The 24,800-nt window shown below is 39.3% G+C and overlaps 1 protein-coding gene across 20 annotated transcripts in view; it reads left to right on the top strand.

Moving 5' to 3' along the window:
- TRIP12 (thyroid hormone receptor interactor 12) overlaps positions 1 to 24,800 on the top strand; it is a 145,510-nt gene that overhangs the window by 106,035 nt on the left and 14,675 nt on the right. For 14 of the 20 annotated variants that reach the window (XM_046018000.1, XM_046018009.1, XM_046018002.1 and 11 more), the window contains 15 exons: positions 171 to 289; positions 2,575 to 2,782; positions 5,562 to 5,662; positions 5,883 to 6,057; positions 7,254 to 7,395; positions 8,547 to 8,738; positions 9,949 to 10,100; positions 11,595 to 11,767; positions 12,171 to 12,244; positions 12,328 to 12,527; positions 13,302 to 13,429; positions 14,714 to 14,865; positions 15,521 to 15,663; positions 16,737 to 16,893; positions 18,647 to 18,745. In XM_046018000.1, coding sequence (XP_045873956.1) covers positions 171 to 289; positions 2,575 to 2,782; positions 5,562 to 5,662; positions 5,883 to 6,057; positions 7,254 to 7,395; positions 8,547 to 8,738; positions 9,949 to 10,100; positions 11,595 to 11,767; positions 12,171 to 12,244; positions 12,328 to 12,527; positions 13,302 to 13,429; positions 14,714 to 14,865; positions 15,521 to 15,663; positions 16,737 to 16,893; positions 18,647 to 18,745 — 2,215 coding nt within the window. The remainder of the gene's footprint in view (positions 1 to 170; positions 290 to 2,574; positions 2,783 to 5,561; positions 5,663 to 5,882; positions 6,058 to 7,253; positions 7,396 to 8,546; positions 8,739 to 9,948; positions 10,101 to 11,594; positions 11,768 to 12,170; positions 12,245 to 12,327; positions 12,528 to 13,301; positions 13,430 to 14,713; positions 14,866 to 15,520; positions 15,664 to 16,736; positions 16,894 to 18,646; positions 18,746 to 24,800) is intronic. The other 6 variants (XM_046018004.1, XM_046018012.1, XM_046018006.1 and 3 more) reach the window with 1 other exon arrangement.

Genomic DNA, 24,800 nt, shown 5'->3' with positions numbered 1-24,800 from the left:
TATATTTATACACACCTTGAGAAAGAGAAGTGGAAAAGTTAAGCATTTAAGACAAATTTTAGTTGTTTTCACAGTGAAAATATATTGCTCTCAAAATTAAAGTAGTATGGCCAAGAATAATTCTCAAGGTTCAGACAGTTGTTTTATATGCGAATGCTTTCTTTTTTTAGTCACATTGCCTCCATGCTGTCAAGCCAAGACCTGAAGATAGTAGTTGGAGCACTTCAGATGGCAGAAATCTTAATGCAGAAGTTACCTGATATTTTTAGTGTTTACTTCAGAAGAGAAGGTAATGTCATTCATGATAATTAATTAGTGGTTAATCTTTTAGTCTAAATAGTATTTCAGTAGCCGTATAGCTTTAATTTAGAACAAAAATAAACTTAAATCTTTTACATAAGAAGTTTTCGTGCTTGTAACTTATGTACATATAAAGTGTGTCTTCTGTAAAATCCATTAGCTGACGTTGTGTGAGATTAATGGGCAGATGATAAACACTTTGTTATGTTTTAGTAATCTGAGTGTTCATGGGCCAGAAGCGATCCTTGACGTTCCTTTTCATGTGGATAATGCACACCTGCCCATAGAGATGCTTGAAAAAGTCAAGAGTTCACTTGCATTCCCAGTGAATCCCATTAGTAGATCAGAACACTAGTAAAGAGGATTATTATTTACTTCCTTGGATTTAGTCCCCTAATTTGAGGAATTTGAACATGGATGTCAGTCTCGGAGACATAGTCCTTTTCCATTCTCTTTTTGAAGATCACAGAGATGAAACCGTATTGCTCATTTGGGTGTTTTATCCTTTTCAAACGTGCCAAGATATTAAAGGAGTTCTTTCTCATCAACAAATCTCTTTATGGCTCTTTTGGTCTTTGAAGGTACTTTGGTCTTGTGTGAGGGCACAGGAAATAATGGTGTTTTACCCTCAAGTAATCCTTCTTAGCTTCACCTTCCATCTTATCAGCAGTCCCGGTTCTTTCTGCATATGGTCTATTACCCTTCTTTCATCACATTACACTGGCTCTGTTTCTCCTCACATCTCAAGAGTGCTGTAGTCATGCTAGTGTCAGAGTATTAAGTGGAAAGAGGTCTTCAGTATTTCTTACTAGTTCTGTTTAAATAACGGGGCTTTTTTTTTAAATCCCAACTCTACATATTTACATGAAACGGAAGGCAAACTCTATCGTTAGCAAATGGGTGCATTTATGAATAGATTATTTCTTTGATCACATAGATATTTGGTATGTGTTCTTTTTAGCCTTGGATTATTTTTAATTTGCATTCTGTGTTTCAGTTTTCATGGTCTGTATTAGTTGTTGTTTGCCTTAGTATTATCTTTCACATCTATTTCATCTTTCTGATTTGGAAGTATGTCAGAATATGTCTTTTTCTCAAAGTGATTTTTTTTCTTTTTACATTTCTAGTACCACTGTGCCATCAGATTGGAATTTCCATCCCCCCAAATTTACATAGTATATACAGTTTGAAGTTTATGGAGGAGTTTTGATTAGTTCTTTACTTTGCATCTAGCTAGATATACTGTTCTTTTAGGTTACTCTTAAATGTCATTTATTCCTGCGGACCTTGCCTTCCTTCCAGAGTCTGTAGGGTTCCTGATTGCTGTGTGCTCTGTCAGAACTTACTTTCTAAAGGGCAGTTTATTTTTTATTTGTTATTTCTTATATTGTTTTGTTTTGTTTTCTCCCCGATAACTGCCTGAGTTCATTTTTCTCATCCGTGGCCATATTCTTAGTACCTAGCACACAATCTGTCATGTTATTGCTGTGGATATTATTCGTGGAATGTGAATGCCTCAAGTTTGAGTTCATTCAGATATTCTGTGTTTTGTTGTGTTTTTGTGGTTTTTGTTTGTTGGTTTGTTTTAAGAATTCTGATGGAAAGCTCTGGACTGTTTCCCAGAAAAAAAAAGTGAATCTGTGAACATGCATTCATACCTTCACACGTATACCTTGGCATACAGTTGATAGTTCTTGGCAACTACCCCCCACTCCCCACCACCACTGTCCACCATTCTCCTGTGGTTCTAGCCCAGATGTAAACCCCTGCCTTGTAAGTTGCTGTTTAGCTCCCCTTGTCTCCTGCAAGGATGTGAAAAATCACCATCCTTGGATTGCTGGTGTTCTCTTTTGGCCAGTGGTGTTACTGTGATCTTGTCTCACTGTGCATTTGAAGTCAGGTAAAAACTGTAGCGAGTCTTTCTCTCCTGGCTATCAAGCCACAGGAGCACTACTGCATTTTTGTAGTTCATTTGTTTCTATAATAGTATTTTGAATTTCCAGTAGAACCTTATGTGCGACTCTGTTAAATTTCCTGTGATCACGTTTTGAATTTAGATCTCTTTATTTAATGTTGAATTTGCCTCCTACTTTCCAGAATGGAGTCAAGTCCAAAACCCTGGCACCTAAGTCATCATGCTCCACCCTACCCCCACCCTCATTTGCTGGATGCTTTTAATTCATTCCCCGTGAATCAGTGTTAGCATTTAGAGATTCTGTAATCGTGGGGAAGTGGTCTTGGTTAAAACTGACTGTTAAATCTGTTACTACATAGGTGTAATGCATCAAGTAAAACACTTAGCAGAATCAGAGTCTTTGTTGACAAGTCCACCAAAGGCATGTACGAATGGGTCGGGATCCTTGGGGTCCACGACGTCAGTCAGCAGTGGAACAGCCACGGCCGCCACTAACGCCACGGCTGACTTGGGGTCCCCGAGCTTGCAGCACAGCAGAGATGATTCTTTAGATCTGAGCCCTCAAGGGTAAGTCAGAGTTTTGTGCTGATTTTTATGCTCTTTGCCTTTACCTGTGTCCTGGTACCTGAGATTCACACAGGGAATAAAATGGTAAAATATTAGAGAGGACACTTCGTATTTTCCCATCCTGTTTAGTTCGATGTTTAACGGGCATGGGAAGAGACTGAACACTTACGGGAAAGCCACTCTGTTGAGCCATGCTTAGGAACTACAAGAGATACTAGGTATTTCCAGTGTCATATCAGGGAACTGAGGCTCAGGAAACTTTCTGAGTGAGCTAATTGAGAAGTCAATGATGAGCACAGTGTTACACACTTACTTTACAGATGTGGGATTTGAGCCCTCATATTTAATGGCATATTTACTGCACTGTTGCATACATACCAACTTCAAGACATCTAGATAGTGAGATAGAAATACTAAACACTAAAAAAAAAAGAAAGAAAGAAAAATATTAAACACTAGAGTTTTTTGAACTCCACAGGAAAAAAAAACCCAATTTCCCATTTATTTTTAATTGGCAAATGGGAACTTTGCTCTTAATAAAAGAAAGTGGGAGTTCTTAAAATAGGTCTGCTTCCACCTTCCTACCCCTTTATTGAACTGTGCTTCTGAGAACATTACCAGACCCTCATTTTAGTTTTCATTTTGTTGTGATGAAACAAATTACACTCTGAAAGTGTTTTTGTTTCTTTGACGTTAGAAACTGAATATTGCTATATGACGCACATGATGAAATATTCATTTCTGGAATCCAGAGTGTAGTTAGTGTAAGAACTCCTTCCTGCTCCTTTTAAGGTGTAACATAGATTTCGGTAAAACATACTGTATTTAATCAGTGAGGTCCAAACATTTAATCCTGTCAACTGCAAGGGGGCGTTGTCCTAAGAAGCTTATCTCGCTCAGGATTCCTGCTCCTTTTGGTGCCACCTGGTGGCACTTGTCCTCTCTAGCTTAAATAAGAATTTTGGCAGTTCTGGGACTTGGGCTGCAGACTGAGACTTCTGACACAGTGGCTATTATTTTAGGAAGCTGCTTAGTTTGGGTGATACTTATGTCAGGGGCCCAGTCCAACGGGATTGAGCCTGGGCAATATACTGGGGATCCTTCACCTTCTCTCTTTTCAAGTTGGATTTGCCTTGCCTGCCTCTCTTTTCCCTTCGTCTCCAGAATGACTTCTTGCCCCTGCTGCTGTAGTAACTTGTGTTACTGCAGGGTTTCACTCTCTAGCACAGGCATGGTGCCCTGAGACCTCAGGTGCTTGGTGAAATGTGATGCAGCTCAGACAAATGCAGTATTTCTGAGCTGCTTAAAGGAATTAGAGTTCATTATAGTTTCTAGAGTTGAAAATTTCTAAAAAATGAGGGAAAACTTTCAAAGTTTTAAGCAGTTCCATTCCTTTGTAATATGGTTTCAAATAAAGAAAAGTTCATATAAATTTATGAAGGGGGAATTGTTTAGTTGTGTTTGAAAGTTCATTTGTCCTTGGGGTGCCTGGGTGACTCGTTTGTTCAGGCATTCAGCTCTTGGTTTTGGCTCAGGATCGAATCCCATGTCAGGCTCCATGCTCAGTGCAGAATCTGCGTGAATATTCTCTTTCTCTCCCCCACTCCCCTGCCCCTCCCTCACTTGCATTCTCTCTAAAATAAATCTTTAAAGAAAAAAGTTCACTTGTCTTGATTGTGAAGCATAAACATATTTGTGATTTTAATAGGCATGTCAGACGTTAGAAGACCTTTAAAGGGTTTTTTAGTTTTGTTTTTCTGGGGGGTTTTTTTGTTTTGTTTTTTTCTAATTTTATTTGGGTTGCAGACCAACTGAACCAGAACTTCTTTTTTAAAAGATTTATTTATTTATTTGAGAGAGAGAGTGCGCTAGCACGGGGTTGGTAGAGGGAACAGAGGGAGAGAGAGAGAGCAACTCAGGCTGACTGCATGCTGAGCGTGGAGCCCAACGCAGGGCTCGAGATCATGACCTAAGCTGAAACCAAGATTTGGACAGTCAATTACTGCCCCATTCAGGAGCCCAAACATTTTCCCCATCTTTTCCATATTAAGTAGTTTTGTTATTCTGAGAATCCGTTGATATTTCAAACTATTTCTGCTGTTGTTAAGAGTATTGAAAATAAGACAAAGTCTGTATATGTTCTATTTCAGGTATTCTAATTTAAAACAAGTTATTCATACTATGACTTAATAGATTTGTTTATAGGTAAATTTGAGTAAAAAAAAATCACGAAACTATTTATAAATGCATTCATTTAGGATGTTACTGTATTACATACCATGAAAGTACTTTCGGTAGTATCAGGAAAGTATCTTTAACACTCAGAGTCCTGTTGTATATATCTTCTTGTCATTTATTTTAGGGAAGAAATATAATCAGAGTTAACATTCTTTTTCTAGTTTGATAGCACAGTTCTTTTTAATATTGGGTCTTTGCATCCTAAATTTGTTCTGTGTACTTTTCTGTATGTGTACAACATTTTATAATAAGAGTTTTAACAAAGAATTTATCAGATACTCTATTTGGTTTTACTTTTTTTAGTAGTTCAGTGTAGTCAAATAAGCTGTTTTTCTGGGTTAATCATTTTTTGTGTTTCTAGACCTCTAGAACACGACTGGTGCAGAGTCTGCATTAAATAAGTAATCATAAAATGAAGAATACCCTTTTATGGCAATATTTTACAACTCCTTGTTTCTGCCATTTTAGCTTGCTTTTCAATGAGCGATGATAATAAAGCGTGGTAATTGCTAAACTTATCCCATGTTTTCCCATGTGATAGTCGATTAAGTGATGTTCTAAAGAGAAAACGACTGCCAAAACGAGGGCCAAGAAGGCCAAAGTATTCACCTCCAAGAGATGATGACAAAGTAGACAATCAAGGTAATTGCTTTGGTAATGTGGTGGGCTGCAGAGGGAAGGACAGTAGCAGTGAGTGGCATGTACTTCCAAAAGCTCTTGACAGCTTTTAAGCACACCTGGGTTTCCTGAACAGTAGTTTCAGTAAATTCATCTAGTATTGTAAACAGGAATGTTAAAATTTGGTTGGTTTTTCATCAGTATGCTGAGATGACTTAACTCTCATTACCGCTTCTTTTCATAGCTAAAAGCCCTACCACTACTCAGTCACCTAAGTCGTCTTTCCTGGCAAGCTTGAACCCAAAAACGTGGGGAAGGTTAAGCGCACAGTCCAACAGCAACAACATTGAACCAGCACGAACTGCGGGAGTTAGTGGTCTTGCCAGGGCTGCCTCAAAGGACACCATATCCAATAATAGGTGAAGTGGGGGAATTCTCTATTAGTTTTGTTCTAAGATTAGTGAAACTCTACATTCTTGCAGTCAGCACACTTACTACGTGGAGATGAAACATGGACACAGCCTTTTAATTTATGCTCAGAAATGGCATTACTCAAGATTGGAGCAGATTCTTAGTTTTTGAACTCTGGCTTTTTCCTAAATTCAGTCACACTTTAAAACCATTTCGACATTTCTGGTTGGGAGTTAACATATGTTCAAAACCAAATAAATTATGTTCCCCATGGAACCTGTTCTTTAATTTTGTTCTAGACAAGGGAAAGCTGACGTATTTGTGTGCGCACTCACAGACTCCCCTTCTATGATACCCTTCTTTCCTCTACCCTTTACACTGGAACTTAAGGGTCTTAGAATAGAGGCTTGTTTGTTCTAAGCTGTTTAGAATTGTATCAGCTAAACTTTTTCACATACCAGTTTTTGACTGTTTTTGTTTTGTGTTTTTGTTTGTTTTTTGTTTTTTAATTTTTTATCTTCTCAGTCTGTGGCTTTGAAAATTTTTTTTTTCCAGCCCTTCTGAGTTGTTTTATTTAGTTTCTTTGACTCTGGTTGTAACATACCAACAAGGATTACTTCCTCTGCAAAGAAGAAATTTTTAAAAATCAAATGCCACTGGGTTAAGAGATAGGGTTTTGGGGAGTGGGGTGGGGTGGGGTGGGTGAATTTGTTTGGTTGTATTCCCAATTTTGGCTTTAACTAAGAAAATAAGCAAATGTATATCTAAAGCCATCAGAATTTGTAATTTAAATAGCCAGGTCTCAGCTAATAGCACAGGTGCATGTTCCTGGTCTGTAGTTCTTCACTTTAGCTCTCTAAGGAACAGGATAAAGGACAAAGCAGGTATGTCTGTCTGTCTACCTAATGAAGCAGCCGTGTAGAGTTGCTTTCAGGCAAACACTTAGGGGTAGAGTTCCCAAGAAGGTAGAACTTGTACATTCTTCATGTAATGATCTGAATTATAGTTGAAGTACATGAGCATTTCTCTACTACACCTTAGCCCATTTTGAAAATGACTCTTAATTTGATTCATCTGAATTTTAGAAGCATAGGTGGAAAAGGGTTTTAAATGTAGCAGCTATTTGCCTTTGATGTGGAGTTACAATTGAAATCCTTTCTATACACGGAGACTGAATTTAATATCTTGTTTTTCCTTCTTGCAGAGAAAAAATTAAAGGTTGGATTAAGGAACAGGCACATAAATTTGTAGAGCGTTATTTCAGTTCTGAGAACATGGATGGAAGCAACCCTGCACTGAATGTCCTTCAGAGACTTTGTGCTGCAACTGAACAACTCAACCTCCAGGTACCACATGGGCTGTGTGGTGTTGGTCCTTCGTCGTCTTTTCCAGCATCTCTTCTGTCTTCCTGTCCTTTCCTTGATGACTCTGACTTTCCATGAATTTTGTTGTCCTAGATCAGCTTTTTCGCCAGACATGTACCTTTAGCACTGACTTAGCTATAACTTGTCCCTTGACTTTTGTGCTTCATTATTTTATCAGTAACTATACTAGGAATCTCATCTTTGACTTTCTTCTCTTCTCATCCCTTTTTTTTTTTTTTTTTAAAGCGTTTATTTAGAGAGCACATGCATATGAGCTGGGGGAGGGACAGGGCCAGAGGGCCAGCAGATCTCAAGCAGACTCTGCTCTGAGCATGGAGCCTGATAGGGAACCCATTCTCACGAACCTGACAGATCATGGTGTGAGCCCAGATCAAGAGTCAGAGGCTCAGCTGATTGAGCCACCCAGGCGATCTGTCACATTCCATATTTCTTGACAAAAAAAAGAAACTTGAGAGAAATGTCCCACAGGTACATCTCAGCTATGGGTATTAGAATTGATGGGACCCTCCTTAACGCCTCAGCCACATGGATCTGATAGTCCTTGGAGAGGGAGATTGAATAATAAGCCTTTTATATTTCATCTGATTCTTAGCCTGTTTACATTTTTAATGTACTTTGAGTACTTCGAGTAGTACATGTTTTCCAAGAATTGTCCATTTCATCCAGGTTTTAAATGTATTAATTTAAAGCCATACTTTATATTCTTGTTTTATCTTATCATTGTGGTATTCTAGCTCTTTACCCCTCAGTTTGTATTCTCAATTCTATGTCTCATTTCTTTATTTATTTAGTCTCTTGATTTCTTTTATTATTATTTATTTCTTTATTCAACATTGGCCGAATGCAAGACTTTCCTTTTTTATGCTAGTAGTATGGATGCTGGTTTTCTTCAATGAAATCCTAACATTTCTGACTTTGCATGTAAGATCATAGTTTCCAAGGTTCTACCAAGAATGCATCACTCCCCCCACCTTCGTTTTTAAAAATGTTGAGAATGTATTCAGTTCCTTTTGGGGAAAACGTGCACTGTGCATTTAGTTTTAAGTCAATATAAATAATCAGTACAGATAAATCAGTATATCATTATAGAAATACTGTTCCAACTCTTCCAGGTGGATGGTGGAGCTGAGTGCCTTGTAGAAATCCGTAGCATAGTCTCAGAGTCTGATGTTTCATCGTTCGAAATCCAACACAGTGGATTCGTGAAGCAGCTGTTGCTTTATTTGACATCTAAAAGTGAAAAGGATGCTGTGAGCAGAGAGATCAGATTAAAGAGATTCCTTCATGTATTCTTTTCTTCACCAGTAAGTTATCTCCTGATGCTTCTCTGTCATCCTGTAAGAATCATTGGTCACTGATATTTTCACCTCAGTAATTTCCATTAGGTGCTGGTCAAGATATTGAGGTCAAGTCTCTGGCTTCTGATACACAGTTAGATTTGGATTTCTTGGTCTTTTACATAACAAATACACTAGTAAAGCAACAGAATCGTGATTTAATGGCATAGGTGCTACACTACACTCTCTATGGCCATTGTATCTTGTCTTTGTTTTTTTTCGGTAATACCCCAGCCATTAATAGTAGTCTCTTACTTGTGAATGTATTTTATTCTCAGTATTTGTTTTTAAACATGTTGTCAGCAATATATACATATAGGGAAATATGGTAAGATAGCTACAGACATGAGAGAGGGAGCATATACGTTTCCATTTTGCATATAAAGTACAGTATTAACAATTTTATTGGAGTGTACGCAGTCACCATTTATAATCTGGATTACCAAACCAGAAGGCTCAGAGAAGCTCCACTTCCTTCAGCCTCAGTGAGTAAGAGCAAGAATGTAACCATTCTTGGACACTAGTGACTTAACATCATTCTACTTGTTACAAAACTACTTGAGAGAAGTCATCCTCTGGATCATCTGTGTAGTAAGACTAAGGGTAATTTCTCCTATGTGTTGGTGAAACATTTGAGCACTTCCTGTATTGTTCTAACTTGGACTCGTAACGCAGACTTGTTACTTGTTTGAGATGCATTAGATGTGTAGCAGTTTTGTACCATGCTTAAGATTAAGTACAGGTCTGTAATCTCTTACCTGAAACTCCGTGCAGCTGAAAGGGTTTCAGGAGTTCTACAGTACGGTCCCAGTGGATTCTAAATAGCGCTTCATAAACGTTGAATATTTTTGCAGGAAAGCATGTGGATATTCCTGCTCAGTACAGGTAAATAAAGACTGCAAAGGGCCTCATGTCTGAGTCAGATCTCTTCACCAATAAGTTGTGTTTTCAAGCCTTTTTGGACTTAGGAATTAAGAATAAGGGATTGTGGGCCTGTACAAAAAAAGAGTCTCTTTGAAATAATTTAGATGGAAATAATCATTCCAACCAAATCTATCAAAAGAGACTAGAGGAATAGTTCTCTTCTGTAAAACTGCCCGTTAAATTTTCTTGTTGAAGAGTGTTCCATTTTCAAGAGGCCTTGCTTATTAACCTGTTGGTTTATTTATAACTTTAGCTTCCTGGAGAAGAGCCCATTGGAAGAGTAGAACCAGTGGGTAATGCACCTTTGTTGGCATTAGTTCACAAGATGAACAACTGCCTCAGCCAGATGGAGCAATTTCCAGTGAAAGTGCACGACTTCCCCAGTGGAAATGGGACAGGAGGCAGGTAAGGATCATTGCCTGGGTGTGCCCTTGCCATCGGACTCTGTGCTTCATTTTGTTGAGGTAAAGTGCCAAGAGGTCTGGTAACATCTTCATCTGCTCTAAGACCATTCGACTTTAATGACTGAAGAAAAACACTTTATAGCTTTAAAATCGCCCCATGTGTTTTAAACATGTTTTGGAAGTACATAACCCATTGATTGTGTTGCTGAGCTGTTAATAGGCTTAGTGTTCCTTAAATTGATAGACTTTAATATATACGGATCTCTCCGTGAATTTGTAGATAGATTAATAAAATATTTGCATTCTGTACAATAATGTGATTTAAGTGGTTATACCTTTGATGGGTTTCAGCAAATAAGTGTATATTTTGAAGTTTTCTTGTTGCATTAAAACTTCTGCTTTTTCCATAATACAGTAGTTTTGCTGGACTCATGAAATGCTATAGAAAGAATTCACTGTAAAAGTTCATTATGGTATTTTCAGGTTGTTACAAGGTTTCTGGAATATTATGATTAGAAGTCTACAAAGTAAGAAACTAGTTTAGTTTTAAAATATACAGTCTGATGTGTTTTGAAAACATTTCAATTTTTTATTGAATTAAAACGATGTATTATTGGGCAGATGAAGGGATCCATGTGGGCTACGGTTTTTTTCTGGCTTTGAATATTATTATAGAATGTGGTATTCAGCTTTGATTATTATCCTGTCCTGGAAAATTTTATGAAATTGGGGGCATTTTCATCTGTGTCTGAGAAAATTATAAAGTTTTTCATTTTTACTTAGATTTGTATTACAAAAATTTATGTTTACATATATGTGTATAAATATATGTGTGTGTGTGTATCTCCTGTCCAATGGAATATTCTTTCCCATACTCTTATTTGCATGTCTTATGGAATCTTGCAGATAACTGCATTTTAAGCCTATCTGTGTCTCACTATTGTCAGCCCTTTCCAGAAGTGAGCAATTAAATATCATTACCAGGGTTAGACTGGTGTAGCTATCAAACTGCTTTGTTCAAAAGACCGTAGCAAAGTAAATTTTAAAGGTTAGTTTTTAAAGTAATTTTATAACAGAACTGTTTGAAAGCAAAAAAGAGGGCTTTTTCCTTTGTTTTTAAAGCCATAGAATTTCGTTAGACTGTGGCAAAATACTGCAGAAGTGAGCAGGCTCAAATGGTTGCGGAATTTCTAGTCTAGAGAAATATAGTTAAATCTCAGTGGTGAGGATTTCTGCTCACATTGGTTTCCGGTATGATAGAGATGAAATGATGATTTAATGTTTTCATATGCATACATACACACCATCTTTTATTTCTGACTTTATAACAACTTTCACTAAATAACTTGAATTGCTGGCTTGACTATTTACATAGCTGGTAAGTAAGTGCTTATTTTGTGTCTTAAAAAAATGAAGTCTGTATTGTCTTTTGTTTGTATTAATTATGTTGATTTTGAAAATAATAGAATAACTTTTTTTCACAAATTATCTTGAGCTTTTCTCTCAACAGAGGATCACAGGCTTTAAAATTTTTCAACACACATCAGTTAAAATGCCAGTTACAAAGACATCCAGACTGTGCGAACGTGAAGCAGTGGAAAGGCGGGCCAGTCAAGATCGATCCCCTGGCTTTGGTACAAGCTATCGAGAGATACCTTGTAGTTAGAGGTACTTTCCCTAGATGTGTGTTTTCTGTTTGTACATGCATTGGGCTGGGAATATTAAGGGATGTGGGAACGATTTCCCTGCTTAAGGCTGCTTCTGTTAAAACCTAGCACTGGGAACCTGTGTTCCCATCATTCATTTTTACATAGCCTGTGGAAGCATGATACACTTCCAAGGGGTTGATGGCTGACTTCAGTGTTGAGTTCATTTATCATGTTGGAATGTAATGCAGTAGAAATGACACTCTGTAGGTGACAATTTTCTTAGCTCTTTCTGCTTCATAGGTCACAGTGTAAATGTGTACTTTTTCTAAGAGTATGTTCATTTACTCTGTAAATGAAAAGTGTGGGCTTTTCTTTGCCATGGACAATTGCTTAGGAGTTTAATGGCCTTCTTGGGTCCTCAGGGTATGGAAGAGTAAGAGAAGATGATGAAGACAGTGATGATGATGGCTCTGATGAGGAAATAGACGAGTCTCTGGTAAGTTGCTATTCTCACCGTGTTGTCATGCACACACGGTTCAGGGCCTGGAGCTTAAGTGGGTTTTCTTTTGCTTCATTCAGGCCGCTCAGTTCTTAAATTCCGGCAATGTAAGGCACAGGCTACAGTTCTACATTGGAGAGCATTTGCTGCCATATAATATGACCGTGTATCAGGCAGTCCGGCAGTTCAGTATCCAGGCCGAGGACGAGCGGGAGTCCACGGACGACGAGAGCAACCCTCTGGGGAGAGCCGGCATTTGGACAAAGACTCATACAATATGGCAAGTCCAAAACTGACTTCGTTTGCTTTGTCATCGACTTCCATATATCGTTCTTGTGTTTTGGAATTCATAGTAATGGCTGGCTTACATAAGGAGAGGGGACCCAAATCCGACATTTTATTATTAAAAGCAGCTTTGAAATATTTTATCTGTGGGTACGTGAATGCATGCATGTGCACGTGTATGTATGTTTGTATTTGCCTTCCTTATGACTCCTGGAAAACGTACTCATGGGCAATAATCACAGTGTATGTCAACTTTTTAGATTCGTTTCAAGTCTTTAAAGAGGGCAAAAACCTCTTCAAAAAATGACATTCCTTTAGGTAATAAGCTTGGCATCTCTGAGCCCTTAGAGGCATTTAGATGCAGCCTTCTGCATTGTTTGTGAATGTCTTCTATTTAGATTTAAAGAGAACCAGTCTTCAGGGCACCTGGGTGGCTCAGTCGGTTAAGCGGCTAACTCTCGATCTCTGCTCAGGTCTTGATCTCAGGCTTGTGAATTCAAGCTCTGTGGTGGGCTCCGCTTTAAAAAAAAAATAAACTACAGAGAGCCATTCTTCTCTGAACCAACCCTGGAGTTCCTCAGGTGGCCTCTCCTGGGCCAGTGGACCCTTTGTGGTGGTTTCCTGAAACAGTGCCCGGGTAATTCTCCAAACCCATAAGTAGGGAGAAACAGGATAGATATCAGAGTTCTGGTAACTGTGGTCAGCCCCTGTAGAAGAGTTGGTATTTTTAAAATCGACATTTAATTTACATACGCTCCAATCAATTTAGGTACAAACCCGTGAGAGAGGATGAAGAAAGTAATAAAGATTGTGTTGGTGGTAAAAGAGGAAGAGCCCAAACAGCTCCAACAAAAACATCACCTAGAAATGCAAAAAAGCACGATGAGTTATGGCATGGTAAGTTGGTCCATGGGAGGGGAAAACAAATTGCCACGGGGCAGTATCCTTCTTGTTGTGGAAGTTTTAAAGGAATGATTTATATCTAGCAGTGAAACCCTTAGATATGATACAGAAAAAATGAAATTACCACAAATGAAAAATTAAGTACCGCAAAATTAAGTTTTGGAAGAAAATTGGGAAAAACTCATACTGTTCTCATGAAAAATTTATGTTTTCATGAAGGCTAAAACAAATTTCGTTAGTGGAACACATGTACTAAAGAGACTGATGGTGGTCAGGCAGGCCCTCCCATTTTTGTCATTTGTTACAATCTAACAATTACAGAAGGAATGAGAAGTTTTGCCAGGTAGTGTAATGACTGCAGGATGGAGTAGCACCTCCCAGTTGATCTCTTTTCTTTTGTAGTATTTCCTTCCAGTTTCCGTGTGCTCACCCACCCCCGTCCCCCATTTCTGTGAGGGTAACAGTGCTTTAACATTCGGCTCAGGCCCCTTCTTGGAGACCATCTCTTCCAGGAGTTCCAAACAAAATGGTGTCAGCTACTGGATTTTTTTTTTTTTTTTTTTTTTTTTTTTTTGTCCTCAGAAATAAGGGCATTATAACAATGTTTTGTTTTCTTTTCATAAAACTTAAGTTCTGTTATAAAGGATTTTTGTTTTGTGTTTTTTTGTGTCTGTGTTTTTGGTGTTAAAAATTGCCCTTTTATGATAAGGATAGTGTGGTAATTCTTAATTCCTTTGTTTGGTAAAAGTAAATGGCAGCAGTTTGAGCCCCTGCCCCCTGCCCAAGCTATCGTAGATCCCCTTGGAAACTCTCAGTCTGTCCCTATCCTTGGCCTCAGATTAAATAGCCAAATCTTCTATCAGATTTAATTGGGAATATTTGTCTCTTTTACACGGTCATTTTAAGGTGGATATAAAAATTTTAAAATCCAGGAAATTTATATAAAACTAAACTTAAACATTCTGTCTTTATTATTCTCTGTGGCCGTTTTATTGTTAGTTGTTTCTTCTGTTGAAAAGAAGAAATGGGAAATGAGTCCGTTTTTCTCCTTTACAGTTTATTTGGATATGGGAGGAAAGCAAAATTTTCATAGGCTTGTATGATGTATGTGTAAGATAAAGGAAAAAGTGATCAAGCTATCAATACTCTGATAGGATACCAAGCAGCAGATCTTCACAGCTTGTGTTTACTATTTCCGGGGGATAAGAGGACACCAGCTCCACTGGCACAGCCTTTCTAACTTGGGTCAAACCTTACCTTTGATCTTTTGCCCTCTAGATGGAGTGTGCCCATCGGTATCAAATCCTTTAGAAGTTTACCTCATATCCACGCCACCTGAAAATATAACTTTTGAAGACCCATCATTAGATGTGATTCTTCTTTTAAGAGTTTTACATGCCATCAGTCGATACTGGTATTACTTGTATGATGTGAGTAATGTGGCCTGCTTATGGAGTTTCCCATCGTGTGTAGTGCGTGGCATGTTACCCATGGTTGATGGCTTTTTCTGTCTAGTGGTTGATGAGTTTTTGTTGTACTAGAGACAGCCATAAGGATTCCGTTCAATGCAGGGGGATCATAGCCCAGTGAGATACAGCATACTCACCAGTGGGAGCTTCTCCTGCACTTCCTGTGGCTGGCCTACATTCTTGGATTAGTGTTCTTCCTGGCTGTAACTTTATTAAGTTAGGCTACAACATAAAGAATGATGTGAATTTATTTATTTATAGAACTGATAGAAAAATTCAGTACATTGGAGCAAAAGTTCATTTGTCTAAGTTGAAAAGAGGGAAGAATGACGGAATTGGCCTCACACAAAACATAGCTGCCACCTCAATGATTGGGTCAGTGCTAGTGGCCTGTAGGGGTTGTGGTATTTGAGATCTGCATTGTAGAAATTGTCAATTAGGTTGAGACACTTGAATGAGGAGCTGTATATCGTATGTTGGGAACCAGGTGGAATCCAGGCCCTCTGCATACATTTTTGAAGATAAAGAGTTAGTGGATATAACCCTAATGTTTTACTACATGTAGACTTTATTTATTTATCTATTTATTTATTTATTTATTTTCAACATTTTACAGAATGCAATGTGCAAGGAGATTATTCCAACTAGTGAATTCATTAACAGTAAGTTGACAGCAAAAGCAAATAGGCAGCTTCAAGATCCTTTAGTAATCATGACAGGAAACATCCCAACATGGCTTACTGAACTAGGAAAAACCTGGTAAGATGATCATTTCTGAAATGGTGTCTTGGGAGTTATTGTTGCATTGCTCTTCATATATTTTGTCACAAAAACAGTCTTCACTGGACCTATTTAAGTGTTTAAGTAACATCATATTTGATCACAGCTTGCTTAATATTTAGTGTTGCTGTCTGTCCTCTAGCTGGGGCGAATACAATGTCTACTTGTGACAGTATGTGTCTAAATACATGAAATAGAAAAGTATGCAAGGATATTTAAAGAGATTAAAATCCTCTGTCTTCGTAAAGTTGGACTCCAAAGGTATATAGTTGGTTGATTTTCTGAGCCTGTTTGCATCCAGACTTACATTCTCAGAGACCATAGAACTGTACCACCGATCAATACAGTAGTCAGTAGCCATGTACATCTGTTTACATTTAGATCAATGAAAATTAAGTAAATTAGAAATGAGATTTTAGTCACGTCTGCCACATCCTTATGTGGCTACCCATATTAGAACAGACGTTGAATATTGGTATCACCACAGGAAGTGTTTTTAGCAGCTCTGTGTCAAGAACTTCCAAAGTCCTACATCAAGAGGCAGTAGGACCTGTGTCCCTGTAGGGTTTCTTCTCTGGAAATCAGCATGGCTGTTTGGTAAGATTGAGTGACTTAGAAATGCCAGAGCTGGAGGAATATCGTGAGCTAGTAAAGCCATTATTATTCTTTGTGTATATGTGGTATGGGGATGGTTTGGCGGTGTCATGAAGCAGTGATCGTATTTTAAAATCAGGGTTTTGCTAGTCAAGTCATACTTCCTAAAAGTCTTTGGGTGGATGAAGATAATCTTGAATAGACCTGATTTAAAGTATAGGATTTTTAATAGTTGAATTTCACATTTCACAGCAAAAAGCTACTTTTAATGCATTATTGATCCCTTAGAAATTTCATACAAGAGTTATGAAAATTCTTCCAAATTAGTTTGCCAAGACCGTTTTTATTGGTTCTCTTATAATTCTTCCTCTTTATCATAGTAACAAGTTGTTTCTAATGTAGTGGTTTGTATGGTTTGTGATTCTAATTCAGATAATCTATGTCTCATCTTTTTACAGCCCATTTTTCTTCCCTTTTGATACCCGACAAATGCTTTTTTATGTAACTGCATTTGATCGGGACCGAGCAATGCAAAGATTACTTGATACCAACCCAGAAATCAACCAGTCTGATTCTCAAGATAGCAGAGTTGCACCTAGATTGGATAGGAAAAAAGTAAGTTTCTCCCCCCAAATATGTAAAGGTAAACCACACCGAGCTTTTGCCAGTAACGGGAATGCTGGCGCTGCGGCGCGTGGGAGCAGTGCCTGTGGTGCGGAACCATCACACGGTCACCGCTGTCCCTCTGCTTGTCTGTCTTCTCTGCAGCAGCCGGGGTTTCCTGTCAAGTCTTGGAACCAGGCTCTCTTGTGATTCTTTTTCATCCCACAGTTAAGAGTCCTTTTTTCCCCAGTTCTTTTTTCTTAGTTGTCATAACTCTCGTGCCAAGGAAGAGTCCTGTCTTCTCCCACCAAGCTTTTTCTTTTTAATTTAGGACTCACACTGTAGCCTCCCTTTTATACTTGATCCATACGCGGTAGGTAGAATTAACCAGATGCACTTTAGTCCCTTCGCTCATCACTCTGATCAGAGGTGACCGAAACAGGATTCTTTTTTTTTTTTTTTTTTTTTTTTTTTAAGATTTTATTTATTTATTTGACAGAGAGAGATCACAAGTAGACAGAAAGGCAGGCAGAGAGAGAGAGAGGGAAGCAAGCTCGCCGCTGAGCAGAGAGCCTGATGCGGGACTCGATCCCAGGACCCTGAGATCATGACCTGAGCTGAAGGCAGCGGCTTAACCCACTGAGCCACCCAGGCGCCCCGAAACAGGATTCTTGATGGGATTCCTGGCTCGTGCCTAGCTAGCCCCTGGTTGCTGACCTCTGCTTCCTGGGCTTCTCACCTTGGCTCCACACTCAGAGCTCTGACCACTCCACTGTGAGCCATTCCAGCGGCGACCCCATCTTCCATTTGTGACACCACTGCCTTTTGCTTCTAATGTCTCTGTTCATCTTCCTCTTTTCTTACTGAGGATTCTTACTCAAGTGTGTCTTTTGAAAACCTGTAACTCCAAGACTCGTGAGAGCCACTAGTAATGACATGAAAAGAGTTAGAAGGAATGAGAAGCAAAACAAAAATTACCTTATACTTTTTGTTTGTTTTGCAAAGCCTTGCTATTTCTATCTTTATTTGTGTCACTAGGATTGTGTCAGCGGCAGTGTTGGTAGATTTGGAAATCTAGCAGGACATGTCTTGTCCCCATGAATCTCGTTAGTAGATGTTTGTAGTTGTGCTTGTAGGATCTCTGCAGGTTGGGGCCGGGAGGTTTCAGCTCACCTGTCTCACATGCCACTGCCACACCGATCTCTCCATGATGTAATTGTAACTGTGCCCAGGGAGAGGCCACGTAGCTGCAGCCTAACTTGCACTGGTGTCTGGCAAGGTTACAGAGAGCCTTTCTTCTCCACCTGGAATTTTCTCAACATGTCTTGGGCTCAAGATAATACTTAGACTTAACTTGTAGCTTTGTTGTCCACATTCATAGCAACACAGTTGCTTCTTAACCTTTCCTGACATATGCTTTTCTAGAAATGGTCTTGAGGCGCTCCAGTGGCTCAGCCAGCTCAGCATCCGACTCTTGGTTTTGGCGGGGTCATGATCTCAGGGTCGTGGGATCAAGCCCCACACCACTCCATGCTGGGCATGGAAGTCCACTTGAGATTCTCTCTCCTTTTTCCTCGCCCTCTGCCCCTTGCCCCACTCAAGCAGACGCATGCACACTGCCTCGTGGGCTCTCTCTCAGATAAATGAAAAATAGTATTTTAACGGTTCATTTTTTTTTTTTTTGCACTCCAAGAAATGCCAGCTGTTTATTATAATAAAGTGTAACACGAGCATTGTATCCTCACGTTTGTGCTTTGTTTTTCAGCGTACTGTGAACAGAGAGGAGCTGCTGAAGCAAGCAGAGTCTGTGATGCAGGATCTGGGTAGCTCCCGGGCCATGTTAGAGATCCAGTATGAGAATGAGGTGAGCTTACCAGCGTGCTTGTTTTTCAGCTTCATTTGTGCCTTTAGTAAGACTTTGTTGGTCCTCTGAAATTCTAAAAGACAATTGGGAAATTAATCTAGAAATTGGAGATTTGCTCTGTGTAGGATGGCCTTGGAAGGCGGAAACCCTCCAGTTTCCAAGATTAAGATGGTTTTTTCCTGCATAAGAGCAAATGTTTGTGTAATTCTTAGGTTGATAAAGTGAAAGGATGTTTTAAGCATACCTTTCAAAATGTTTGAACTGCTTTTAAAAAAATAAGCAGATCTAACCCATATAATAAATGTACACTTACAACATGTACAATTCTAGTCGTATAAATTCTAATGTCCAAATGTATTCAGTCTGGAAACATTACCACATCAAGATCAAGAAAACATTCCATCACCCCAAACTGTTCTACTAGATCACTTTGCCTTGTGCCCCTCCCCCTGCCTCCTGCCCCCAGGCAACCATCGGTCTTTTTTCTTTCTTGCAGTTCTGTCTTTTCTTACAGTGTCCTAGTAGGTATGTAGCCGTTTGTGTTACTCTTCTAACACTTAGCACAATGCTTTCCAGAGTCATCCAAATTATTGCATATATCTGTATATTTCCTTTTATCATGAATAGTAAGAGACTGTTTTATAGATATTTCAGGAAAGGTTTCATCACCAGGTGATGCACATTTTTTTTTTTTAAAGATTTTACTTTAAAATCTTTTTTTATTTTATTTTTTTTTAAAGATTTTACTGAGCCTGGGTGGCTCAGTGGGTTAAGCCGCGCCTTCGGTTCAGGTCATGATCTCAGGGTCCTGGGATCGAGTCCCGCATCGGGCTCTCTGCTCAGCGGGGAGCCTGCTTCCCTCTCTCTCTCTCTCTGCCTGCCTCTCTATCTACTTGTGATCTCTGTCAAATAAATAAATAAAATCTTAAAAAAAAATTTAAAAAGATGCACATTTTAGTTTCCGGTTTTTAACACGTGTGAATGATGCTGCTGTGAACATTGGTTACAAGTCTTTGGATAGACACTTTGTATTTCTCTTAGGTAAATTCTTCAGGGATGAATTGCTGAGCCAATTAATAAGATCCATTTTTACTTTGTGAGAAACACCACAAACTGTTTTCCAAGTAGCTTTGCCATTTCCTATTCCTGCCAATGATGGAGCTTGTGAGTTTCGGTGGCTTCCCATGCTCACCAACTCTCGGGTCTAGTTTTTTTAATTTGGGGTATTTTGGCAGGTTTATAGTAGTATCTTACTATGTTCTGTTTGCATTTTTCTAATTTCTCATTTCCATTTGCTTTATCTGGCCATTCATATATCTTCTCTGGAAAAGTGTCCATCCACATTTCTAGCATCGTGTTTTATGATTAAGTTATTACTCTGGATATAAGTTCTCTATGAAATGTCTTTGGAAGAGCAGACATTTCTAATTTTGTTGAAATCCAGTTTACCAATTTTTTTCCCCCGGTCTGCGCTTTTTTTAATCCGAAGAAATTTTCCCCTCACCCTTGGTTTTCAGAGATTTCCCCCCGTGTTTCTCTAGAAATTTTAGAGTTTTGGCTCTCATACTTAGGTCTGTAACCCATTTTTAGTTATGTATAGCATGAAGTAAGGGATTAAGGATATTTTTCCTTTTTTCTAAAGAGAGGCTATTTTATTTTTCTAGCACCATTTGTTTGAGAAGGCATATTTCTCCCATAGTGAATGACCTTGGCTGCTTTTGAAAATGAGTTGATTGTGAATATTTGGATCTATTTCTGGATTTTCTGTTGTTTTTTGTTTTTCTATACTGTCTTGATTACTGTATCTTTATAGTTAGTCTTGAAGTCAGGTAGTGTGAGTCCTCCAACTTTGTTTTTCTTTGTCAAAGTTGTGGTTATTTCTCAGTCCCTACTATTTCCGTGTAAATTTTAGAATCAGCTTGTCAGTGTCTACAGAAGGTCTCCCAGGATATTGAAAGGGATTATATTGAATTTTGGTCAGTTTGGGGAGAAAATTGACATGTATTAGTGTTGAATCTTGGAGTTCATGAACACCGTGTAGACTTCCATCTGTTCAGGTCTTTTTATCTCTCTCAGTTTCACTTTCTAACTTAAGTCTAGAGGTCTTTCATGTGCACATTTTGTTAAAATTCTCCCCAAATGTTTCTTGTTTTATGATGATGTTGAAAACGATACTCTTATTTTCTGGTTGCTATTAGTTTGTAGAAATACGGTTGATTTTTATATCATCACCTTATTTTATGTGACTTTGATAATTTTTAGTTCTAATAACTTTTTAATAGATCATGTAGGATTATTGCAGAACCCAGGTTTGTGAGGCTTAAAGGGCTGGATAGTAAAACATGCCAGGTCTGCGGGCCCTACACTGCCCATCAGGACCACTGCATTTTGCCTTTGTTGTACAAGCAGGAAAGTGGCCGGAGACGATACTTACATGAATGAGCCTGGCCGTGTTCCAACAAAATTTTATTGTCAATGAAATTTGAAGTTCATCTAATTTTTACATGTGGTAAAATATTACTGAAGATTTTGCAACCACGGAAATTGTAAAAACCACTGTTAGCTTGCAGATGGTACAAAAACAGGAAGTGGACCGGAGCTGTAGTTGGCTCACCTGTGGTGTTGGACAGTCTTGTCAGCTGTGGAGAAAAAAATACGTTTTTACTTACTTTCTAACGTTTGTCATTTCTTTCTTTTGAGGCACTTTTATATTTCAAGAGATTTCAAATAATGGTTTTCTCTATATTTTAACTGTGGAAAAACTCTTGAGGGTACTTTTCCTCCCTCTTTCCCCTTAATATTTTTAAGACAAAACTTGAGAATGTTTAGACGTCTAAAACTCGTAAAGACCTAAAATTTCCAAACCTTCTATTAACACTGATGATAATAGCCAGTCACTCTGCCCCTCCGTTTTCTTGTCTATAAAATGTGAGGTAGAGTACAACCACGAACAGTTTGCAGTATCACCTATGGTTATCCAAGGAATTTTAATATAAGTTTGATTTTTTTTAAGGCATTTTCATCTCATTAAGACTTTTGAAAAGTTAGTTTGAGAGTATTTAGTCATGAAAAGTAAAACTTGAAGTCATTGTGACCTAGGAAGTAGACCATGTGCTGGGGATCCGCGTTATGGCAGAGTTCCTGCAGTCAGAGCATTACGGTGTAGTGGTGGGGGGCGGGGAGGGGCAGCACAGGACAGAGGTACAAAGGACACCAGTCCTGCTGTCCCAGGAGCGTGTGAGCAGGTTCGTAGAGTTCGACTGATAGAAGAGAGCAGGCTGTGGGTCGAGCAAAGGATTGGGCTTTGTGGCGATGGGGCAGAGGGAGATGGAGTGGAGGCCTTGGCTACTGGGATAAGAAATTGGCATGCTCTTTTGAATCCACCCTGACCATGCCTCTTGCTCAGAGATACAGTTCTTAGATGTTTACATGTACATTTCTTCTTCATAAAACTGCAAGACCTCTGCCCCAGGTGACTTCTTTTCTGGAGGTTATTTTTAACTTTATTTTTTACTTTTTTTTTTTTTTTTTTAAATTTTATTTGACAGAAATCACAACTAGGCAGAGAGGCAGGCAGAGAGAGAGGAGGAAGCAGGCTCCCTGCAGAGCAGAGAGCCCGATGTGGGGCTCGATCCCAGGACCCTGAGATCATGACCTGAGCCGAAGGCAGAGGCTTTAACCCACTGAGCCACCCAGGCGCCCCCCATTTTTTACTTTTTTACCCCAGTATATTTTTTTCTTGCCAGGAATGTCTTTCCTTCCCTCTTGCATCCTTCGTGGTTCTGTTCACATTGCCTCTCACACAGAACCTGAACAAGTTCACGATAGCATCACACTGATTGCGCCACGGGTCATCAGGACTGAGTTACTGATGTAGAAGTCTTAATTTAATAATCTCCATTGCTGGGTCCTACCCACTAATTATAGGAAAGATTCTAGGAGGATCATTGGGGAATAGGGCTTGGGAAGAGTACTGACTTTTTAGATACAAAGGGCCTCAGGTTGTATAGCAGATTCAACTGTACAGGTCTGCAAGTGATCATTAGGAAGACTCCAGAGTAGCTCTAGAAGAATTCTAATTCAAAGTATCAAATCCAGATGGGCCCCATCTTGAATAGGGATGATTGGTAAACCAGTGTCTAGGCTCAGAGAATCTTTTAGCCCCAAGATTAGCTGGGGCTACAAATGACCAACCTCCGGGAGGGTGAAGTGTTAGGAGTGTGAACTCTAGAGCCTGGCGCCAGCACTGCCTGACTGTGACACTGGGCGGCTCTGTAAAGTCCTTGGTGATACCTCAAGAGGGGCAGAAGAGATGGACCTTTCTCATCCCGTGTTGTTAGAATGATTAACGGTAGAATGTTGTCCTGTGGTAAGTGCTAGTACGTGTTAGCTTTTGAAAGAGAAAGACTCAGTTGTCAAAATTCATTTTTCTGTGTTTTTACTTCTAGAGCTTTATACTTCCTTTTTTTTTTTTTTTTTAAAGTATTTATTTGAGAGAGAAATCACAAGCAGGCAGAGAGGCAGGCGGTGGTGGCGGGGGGTGGGGGGCGGGAGCAGTCTCTCTGCTGAGCAGAGAGCCCAGTGTGGCGCTCGATTCCAGGACCCTGAGACCATGACGAGGCCTAACCCACTGAGGCGCCCCCTTTTCCTTCCTTTAAAAACAAATGAAGCAAAACCAAAGTACCTACCTTTCTAGTGGAGTGACTGAGTAGAACAGAAGCCTGAAAAGGTAAGGTTGATCTACTGCAGGGCAGCTGGCCAGCCCAGGTTATAGGGTGAATTGTCAGAACAGCTTTGACTACCTCCTTCCACACCTTACAGATTTGCTGTGATGACATGTTTACAGTGATACTAGTGCCATTTGATATTTTAAGTCTGTTTTACCTTTAGAAATAACAGCCCATTCCTTGGATGAAGGAATTAAACTGATCTGATTTGTGATTTCTGTTTAGCCTAGGGTAATTATGCTAAAAGGAAGAAAAAAAAAAACTTAAGTGACTCTAAAGCACCATCTGCTGGATATCAGATGTTACTGCAGTTTTTTCTTTTTTTCTTGGCTTCTCTTTTTTTTCCTTTCCTCCTTCTGCTCCAGTACTCAGGATTCAGTGGAGAACAAAGTATACAGAATTCCTACCATCACAGAACTTTTTTTTTCCCCACGTATTTACGCATATGCATATGATAGGTCACATGATGAAGAGAGAGAAAGGTAGATCAGGATGGGGAAGGGATAGGGAAGTTAAGAGGACATTTGACAGGCAAGTCATTACCATTCAGGGAAGGGTTTCTCCAGCGAAAGAACAGAGAAGCAAAAGCCTGGGTGGCTCAGTGGTTTGGGCCGCTGCCTTCGGCTCAGGTCGTGGTCTCAGGATCCTGGGATCGAGCCCCGCATCAGGCTCTCTGCTCGGCAGGGAGCCTGCTTCCCTCTCACTCTCTCTGCCTGTGATCTCTCTCTGTCAAATAAATAAATAAAATCTTAAAAAAAAAGCCTCGAGGCAGATTCCTGGCCCTTCTGCAGAATGACCAGCCAGAGGAGGAGTCAGGCTATGGGAGGGGTCACCCAGGCAGTGCAGGTCGTCGTGAGCTTTTGCTCTGAGTGAGATGGGAGGCCTCTTGTCACTGTGAGGCTAGGAGATGCCGGGAATGCTGGTGCAGAGAGCGTGCGGGAGGCTCTAGCAGTAGACCAGATAAGGGACCAATTCAGAATATATTTTGAAGGGGGGCTTACAGTGTTCAATGATGGGTTGGAATGTGCAGAGTGAAAAAAAACTGTATGTCGCCGTTCCAAAGTTAGAGTGAAATACTTCGTGGATTGGATCTGATCTGTTAAGCTAGTTTGGATACTTTAAAAAAGTAACTGTGATAATGATAAAATAATGCCCATTATCTGCAAATCATCTCTTAAGTGAACTCTAGTTCTCTTGGTCAGGATAATGGTTTGAGGTGGCCTATAAACTACTATATTAACTTGTCATAAGCTGCATATCTAATTTATGGTCCGAGCTGGTCAGACCTTTATAAAACGTGAAGGAATGACTAGTCTATGAGCATAAAC

Source organism: Meles meles, chromosome 9, assembly GCF_922984935.1.
Source record: "Meles meles chromosome 9, mMelMel3.1 paternal haplotype, whole genome shotgun sequence".
NCBI classification, from domain to species: Eukaryota; Metazoa; Chordata; class Mammalia; order Carnivora; family Mustelidae; genus Meles; species Meles meles.
Note: the sequence above shows the minus strand (reverse complement) of the source record. Positions and strands in the feature narration are given on the sequence as shown.